The 8,633-nt window shown below is 39.4% G+C and overlaps 1 protein-coding gene across 1 annotated transcript; it reads right to left on the bottom strand.

Moving 5' to 3' along the window:
* Positions 1-6,725: 6,725 nt before the first annotated feature.
* Positions 6,726-8,144, bottom strand: LOC145009198 (uncharacterized). Its single transcript, XM_078967879.1, has one exon. The coding sequence runs from the start codon at positions 8,142-8,144 to the stop codon at positions 6,726-6,728; it is 1,419 nt and encodes a 472-aa protein (XP_078824005.1).
* Positions 8,145-8,633: the final 489 nt, after the last annotated feature.

Raw genomic sequence — 8,633 nt, 5'->3', positions numbered from 1 at the left:
AATTGATTATTTGAATTAAATTGGTGAATTGTCTTGCAAGTAATATTGATTAGATCAAATTTAAATAATCTAATTATTTGATTTGTATTATTTGCTATTTGATCCTTATGTTTTGAAAAGTTTAAAACTTGTCCTCAAGTTTTGAAATTTAAGTTTTGTGATTAAAAGTTTAATTTGAATAATTTAAATTTCAAACCCTAGAATTTTACAAGTTTAAAATTCAACACTATACTATTATATTATTACAAGCTTAATATATATATATATATATATATATATATATATATATATATATGATTTAAAAGTGCTAGTCTTACCATTAGTAGGCCTCATTCACGAAGCCAGTCTATAAGGTGAGTATAAGGTTGATGCCTATAAAATGGCGTTGAATGGGTGTACACTCACACCCACTGCTTGCTTGACTAGTGGAGGGTCGTTAGCCGAACGGGTAGGATAGGGCAATCCTCTCCTCATTAATAAGTATAATTAATCTATATAAAGTAACTAAATGTATTTCATAAAATTCCCAATCTTAGTTACTTTAGGAAAAGTGAATTGATGCAATCCCATGAAATTACACTCTACACCCTTGTTAAGATATTAGTGGAGCGTGTGTGGTTAACCGGCACACTAATTGGTTCTAAGCAAAGGTGGAAAAGGGTGATTCATTGTTTGTCATAGTTCGATGGAGCGTGTGTGGTTTACCGACATATCGAATAGATGAATGTAACAATGAAGGCACCATGTAGATTTGCATGGTTATTCACACCCGCTTTGTGATCCTCGGCATCCCAGTCATAAACTAGAGGGGCATATCGAGATTTAAAAATCGCATTGAAGGGTTCAATGAATCTCAAAGAAACCTAGTAATTCTCAATACATTTAAAACATAACCTTGTGTTTTTCATGGTGAAGAATTAGTGAATCGTCATTCACTTACCTCCAAATTATTTGCATGTTGGATCACAGCATCCCTTTTCTAATTTGTAAATAATGCTTTTGAGTCCTAGCCCTAATTTTTCCTTTTGGGTGTTAATTAGGGACTTAACTCTAATCAAACTTTGTTCATTTCTATTTGTAGATGTCTAACGCGAACATCGTTGCTGCTATCTCATTCACGCTAATGAGCCTTTGTCAAAAAGTGACTTTTTACGGATCGAACTTTAGCGAATGGATAAGATACATTCGCACGATCACGCGTTACGAGGAGAAAGAGTATGTTCTCAATGAGAAGCTCGAGAAGATCAATCCAGAAATTGCTACTCCCGAAGAAATGGTTGTCTTTGAGACCCATGGGCGTAATCCAAAGAAATTCCATTGGATCATGCTAGCCACGATAAACTCCGAATTCCAAAAGTCATATGAGGACATGTATCCTTATGAGATGCATCTAGACTTGATGGAGAGATACCACCAAAGCGCGAGGCAAGAGCGCTATGAGATCATAACGAATATGATCACTACTAAAATGGGAAGTGGAGAGTCTCTAACTGTGCACTTGCAAAAGATGCAAAGGTATGTTGATCGTCTTCGCAAGTTGAATGTCAACTTTAGGGAAGATTTGGCTATCGACATTTTTATTCACTCCTTGTCTTCATTCTACAACCAATTTAGGATGACCTACCACATGAACAAGGAAGAGGTCATCGTAAGCAAACTCCAAGGGCTCCTAAGGACTACTGAGAGCAACCTCAAGGACAAGTATGTTGCACTAACTCCCAATCCACCCACTGCTCCTGTTTTGGCTATTGGGTAGGGAAGGGCAAGAAGAGGAAGGCTTCTTCAAATAACCACCGCAAGGGAAAGTCCCAAGATGGTTCCTCTTCTATTGGGACCAAGGTTGATCCTGCTAAGCCCAACCCAAACCCAAAGGAGGCAGAGTGCCATCATTACCACAAAATAGGGAATTAGAAGAGAAGTTGCCCGGAATATCTTCAAGCCATCAAGGATGGGAAGATCAAGCTATCATTCGCAGGTATTGACACAATTAAAATCTAATCATGGGGAACAGAAGATCATCGCCTATGACCAAGATTGGAGTGTAATCTCTAGTGCTTAGTAATGGATTGAATTTAGATTTAAATAATTATTGCTACTCGCCAGATATGGCAAGAAACATCATTTCTTTTCATGTTTTATTTAGACAAGGATTTAGATATTCGTTTAATAATGAGAATGGTTTGATTTATGCATATCTAAATGGTGTTTTATATTTTGAAGTAATGCCTTGTAATGGAATTTGTGAAACTATTATGGTTGTAGATAACCTAGGAAATGATGTGTTGTGTATGGATTCTTCTAATAGTATGGATAAAGCATCCTTGTGGAATTGTCGTCTTGGACATGTCAACAAGAAGCGCATAGCCCAACTCCAAAAGGATGAAGTGTTGGAGTCATTCGACCTTAAGGAAGATGACATGTGCGAATCTTGTTTACTTGGAAAGATGATCAAGTCACCCTTCACTGGCACTTGTGAGAGGGGTGAGGGTTTATTGGATCTCATACACACCAACGTGTGTGGGCCCTTTAGATTAACCACAAAGGATGGTAACCGCTTCTACGTGACTTTCACCGATGATTATAGTAGATATGGGTATATTTACTTAATCAAGCTTAAGTCGGAAACGTTTGAAAAGTTCAAAGAGTTCAAACATGAAGTGGAGAATCAATTGGGCAGGAAAATCAAGATGCTTCGATCCGATTGAGGGGGAGAGTACCTAAGTCTTGAATTCCACGACTATCTCAAGGAATGCGGAATAGTTTCGCAATTGATGCCACCTAGGACACCATAGTTGAATGGTGTGGCAGAAAGGCGTAATCGAACCCTGTTAGACATGGTTCGTTCTATGACGAGTCGTTCTTCACTACCTATCTCATTTTGGAGGTATGCCTTAGAGACTGTCACCCATATCCTTAACCGAGTCCCTACAAAGAAGGTTACCAAAACACCTCACGAGATGTGGACAGGGAAAGCTCCCACGTTGGCACATATCAGGGTTAGCGGCTGTGAAGTTTTCATAAGATGAGAAACTCACGACAAGCTCGAACCTCGTAGTGAGCGGTGTATTTTCATCGGCTACCCGCAGAAATCCTTTGGATATCTCTTCTATAGGCCGAGTGACAATGTTGTGTTCATTGCAAAGAGAGGGGTTTTCTGAGAGCGATAACTCATAAGCTAAGGGGACAGTGGGAGGCAAATCAATCTTGAAAAGATTCAAGAGTCTAGCGATGAAGGAACCTCTAACGCTAGCGCTCAACCCGAGGATGAAACTCCGATTGAACCAATTGATGAGTCCTTACCTCTTAGACGTTCCGAAAGAGTTAGAGTTCAACCCCAGTTTTATGGCTTTCATATTACTACCAAAGGGGACACGTATATTAGTGATGATACACTAATAAATCTAGATGAACCTAATAGCTATAAGGAATCCATGGCAGGCCCAGAGTCTGCGAAATGGAAAGAGGCAATGGACAGCAAGATGCAGTCCATGTATGACAACCAAGTTTGGAATTTGGTTGACAATGTGCCCGGACGTAAGACGGTTGGGTGTAAATGGATCTTCAAGAAGAAGACCGACGTGGATGGGAATGTACACACATATAAGGCACGATTGGTTGTGAAGGGCTTTACTCAAACTCCCGGAGTTGACTATGATGAGACCTTCTTGCCAATTGCTAAGATAAAGTCTATTAGGGTGATGCTAGCCATTGTTGCATTTCATGATTATGAGATATGGCAGATGGATGTCAAGAACGCTTTCCTTAACGGAAAGTTGGCTGAGGATGTTTACATGGCTCAGCCAGAGGGTTTTGTCGATCCGAAGCATCCCAATAGAGTGTGCAAGCTTGAGAAGTCCATTTATGGACTTAAGCAAGCATCTCGCAGATGGAATCTTTGCTTCGATGAGAAAAGTTAAAGAGTTTGGATTTGTACGAAATGAAGATGAATCATGTGTATATGTCAAGGCCATTGGGAGTATAGTTAGCTTCCTCGTTTTGTATGTCGATGATATATTGCTCATAGGAAACGACATGCCAACTCTGAAGGAGGTTAAGTCCTGGCTCGGGAAGTGCTTCGCTATGAAGGATCTCGGAGTGGCTTCCTATATTTTGGTAATAAGGATGGTGAGAGAACAAAGTAAGAGACTAATAGGACTTAGTCAGAATACGTAATTGGATAAGGTACTAAAACGTTTTAGTATGGAAAAATCGAAGAAGGACGAACTACTGATACAAAGCAATGCCAAATTGAGTAAGACTTAAAGTCCGAGTACAGAAGTCGAGATAGCTGAGATGAGCCGAGTACCCTACGCTTCCGCAGTTGGCTCAATCATGTATGATATGACTTATACTCGCCCTGATGTGGCCTTTGCCTTGAGCATGGTCAGTAGATATCAAGGGAACCTTGGCAGAGCTCATTGGATTGCGGTCAAGAATATACTTAAGTACCTTCGGAGAACCAAGGAATGGTTTTTAGTCCTCGGAGGGAGTGATGACTTAAAGGTGCGAGGGTATAGTGACACAAGCTTCCAGAACGATAGGGACAACTACCGTTCGCAGTCGAGATGGGTCTTTACCCTTAATGGAGGAGCAGTGACTTGGAAGAGTTCCAAGCAAGAGACCGTAGTTTATTCAACATGCGAATCAGAGTATATTGCAGCAAGCGAAGTGTCAAAGGAGGTGATGTGGTTGAAGAACTTCATTGGTGACCTTGGAGTTGTGCCTGCCATAAAGGATCCTATGGAAATTTTCTATGATAATGAAGGAGCGGTTGCCTTGACCAAGGAACCAAGGGATCATGGTAGATCTCAACATATCGACAGAAAATATCACTTTATTAGACATCGAGTAGAAGAAGGACACCTCGTAGTAAATAGGGTATCGTCAGAAGATGACCCAGCAAATCCGCTTACGAAGGGACTGAGTAGGGTTAAGCATTTGCAGCACGCTAGGAGCATTGGGCTGAAAGACGATATTAGTTTAGATTAGATAGTTTTAGAAACATGTAATAGATAAATGTAATTAACATTTGATGATTCAATAAAGGAGTATTATTTATAAGTAAAGCTATTGTCTTATGTTAATTGTTTAACTATTGTTTCACTTTGTATGTTTTGACTTCCTGAATAGTTGAGTTATTAAGAATAATCGCATTATTCGAATGGTCCACAATCGTTCATATGTTGGAAGTAGGTATGAATGAAGTTTGTCATGAATTGGTGTGTAGATTGTCTAAAAGGTATTAGACATAGCAAAAGTTTGCTGCAACCTTCATGAATAAACAAGATTTAAGCATTGGAATAAACTCGCACTTGCTGGAATCACTATATGGAGTGTAACGCAAGTGATCGCAAGACGATAATATCATATGGTCTTAAAACCAAGATATATGGTTTATTGTTTATTCATTGGTTGTGCATTGAAAATGTGAAACCGCATCAGTAAATTGATGTCATAAAACGCATTGTTGTGTATAGTTGATTAGTAAATAGTAAATGCATATAAGTCAAAGTTTATCTATTACTTTTATGGTACCGGTGCTATGGTACCTGTAGGGATGAGAAGACAAGAAAGAACAAAAATGCATGAACTTAAACTAGAATGCGTCTAAAAAGTATGAAAATTAGAAAAGAAAGAAAGAAAATATGCAATATTTTTGAATTTTTTTTTTGCAATTTTTATGAATGCCCTAAATGACTAACTCTAAATGCAACTATATACAACCTAAATGCATTAAAAATAAAAGATTAGATTACCTCACCCCAAGCTTAAAATTAAGCATTGTCCTCAATGCTTAGGATGAGAGTAAGGAAGGATCATACCGGGATCAAGATGGAGGAGGCCCGCGAGGATGGTATGGAAGCAACACATGGATCGCATAATGATGCTTGGATGGAGTTCTTGGCATCCTAAATACACATGGATGAAAGCTTGGTCGTGCAAAGGACGCACATGAAATGGCTCGAAATTTTCTTATGAAATGACATATTTGCGCGGGTACCCTCGCAAACTTTACGCGGGTGGGGGGCAGTCGCGCGCACATGTCAGAATACATCCCATGTTGGGGTAATTTGGAACTTGGAATCTGCGCGGTTGGGGGCCGGTCGCGCAATAGCTGCGCGGGCACCTGCGCGCAGCAATCAGAAAGCACCCCATGTTGGTGTAATTTGGAACTCGCGCGAAAGTCAAATTTTTGGAATTTTCCAAACTTCACCAAAATCACTGGAAGACTTCTATATGCTTATTTTTAGGCCAACTTCAAGTTTAGAAACACCCAAAACTTCAAGCGGAGATTATTTATTCACAATGCATTTATTTAACGTCTTTGCCAAGACATAGCCCCGCTTCCATCAACTTTCGTAATTTGGGATTTCCAATGTTATGTTGTCGAATTCTCCCATATCAAAGCCTTCATAAAATAGTTTCAAATGGTGCCCATTCACTTTGAAGATTTGGTTTGTTTCCAAACTCTTGTTTTCAACCAAACTAGGATCAAACACTTTTATAACAATAAAAGGTCCATGCCATCGAGATCGCAATTTTCCCGGGAATAACTTTAAGCGTGAATGATAAAGAAGAACTTTTTGACCCGGAATATAGTGTTTTTGGGTTATATGCTTGTCATGAAATGCCATTTTCTTCTCTTTTCACCTTTTGAACCTTTTAATTATCTTCTTCTTGACCACTTCCATCATTGGAGGATCCAATCTTCTTTGAGGTTCCCTCTAAGGATTACAATCATCTTCCATGATTATCTTGTCTGTGCATACATTAGGGCTTATCCTGTTTATTGGCTCAATCACATCAACCCGATACAATGGAGAAATGTTACTAGGGTACCTCATTCCTTCAAAGATGTTGAAGTGAATGGTTTCTCCATCAAACTCCATAGTTATCTTTCCTTTACGGACATCAATGATTGTGTGAGCGGTATGCATGAAAGGTCTTCCAAGGAGGATCATAGATGATTTGGAAGGAGTCTTCTCTTCAAGATCAATGACATAAAAATCCGCCGGAAAAACAAGTTGATTAACTTGTACTAACACATCCTCCAACACTCCTCTTGGAGACACACTTGACTTGTCTGCTAATTGAATGATTACTCCAGTTTCTTCCAAAGGTCCAACATTGAGAGATTGAAAAACAGAATATGGCATCACATTGATCGAGGCTCCAAGATCTAACATAGCACTTTCGACATGCAAATCACCAATGGTACAAGGGATAGCAAATATTCCTGGATCCTTGCATTTGGGAGGTAACTTCTTTTGGATAATCGTAGACACATTTGCATTGACTTGAATCTTTTCATTTGCCTTGAATTTTTTCTTCTTGGTGCATAAATCCTTGAGGAATTTTGCATAACTTGGAATTTGCTTAATAGCATTCAATAGTGGAATCTTGATTTGGACCTTGCGAAAAGTTTCAAATAATTCATTTTCTTCCTCTATCTTCTTGGAAAAGGCTAACCGGGAAGGGAAGGGAGGTGGTATGACCAATGGTTTGATGGGTTTGTTGGAAGAGTCGGGTTGATCAACGTTTGGCTCAACTGGTTCCTTTGGGGGAGCTATAACTTTTGAAGGTTCCATGATGATCACTTCATCTTCTTCTTCTCTTGAAACTTTTTTAGGTTGACTTTCTCCAAGTGTTTTCCCACTTCGCAAGGTGATGGCATTCACATTGGGGTTCTTCTCGGTTTGTGATGGAAGTTTACCCCTTTGTTCTATCTTGTTGAGAGCGGTTGCCAAGTCTCCAATTTGTGCTTGAATGTTGGAGAAAGTATTCTTGGTTTCTTGTTGAAATTGGGTTTGACTTTGAGCAAGAGAAGTAACAAGTTCTTGAAGGCTCATTTGAGGGTTACCACTTGATTGACCTTGTTGTGGAGGGTGTTGGTAATGTGGAGGGTTATAAGAATTTTGTGGATATGGAGGTTTTTGGGATTGGTATTGTGGATGTTGGGGTCTCATCAAAAGATTTGGTGGATTTTGCTTTGGTGGATAAGGGTTGTTTTGGGTATTCCTCCAATTTGGGTTGAAGTTATTTTGAAATCCCATGGGTCTTGGTTGACTTTGATATCCGCCCATTGCATTCACATCTTCCGGTTCACTTCCAAGTGTGGGACACTTATCCGTATAATGACCCATCATTGCACAAATACCACATACCTGATGGGTTTTAGCCATAAGAACTTACTTATGTGCGCATGCAAAACCCTATTGCTCGGATCTAGGCTTTCTAATTAAACATGCTTTGAATCCAAGACTTCTAATAGCTAATTAGGTTAAATAACAATGATGAAACAGATCTAGAATCATACCTTTGAGTTCCTTGTTGATCTTGTTTGTCTTGGAGCTTCTAGAGTCACAAATGTCACTCCTCTAATGGCTTACAAACACCAATAGCAAGCAAGATGATTTAGGAGAGAGGAGAGGGGAGGAATTCGGCCAGAGGTTCCTTGCTTTAGGTTGTGTGTCTAATTCCCTCACCCCTAGGGTCTATTTATACTTGTAGACTCCTTAAGGGTTACAACCTAAACCCTAATTGGATAATCTTCTCTTAAGGCTATCCAAATCCATTCCATAGATAACCCTATGGACGATTTTGGCTTATCCAAGCCCTAGAAATCGTCCATC

The sequence above is a fragment of the Lactuca saligna genome, chromosome 1 (assembly GCF_052625555.1).
Source record: "Lactuca saligna cultivar CGN05327 chromosome 1, ASM5262555v1, whole genome shotgun sequence".
NCBI lineage: Eukaryota > Viridiplantae > Streptophyta > Magnoliopsida > Asterales > Asteraceae > Lactuca > Lactuca saligna.
Note: the sequence above shows the minus strand (reverse complement) of the source record. Positions and strands in the feature narration are given on the sequence as shown.

Bases quoted from the DNA above. Each gene is read 5' to 3' on its own strand.
- LOC145009198 (XM_078967879.1), bottom strand. From the start codon at position 8,144: ATGGGTCATTATACGGATAAGTGTCCCACACTTGGAAGTGAACCGGAA.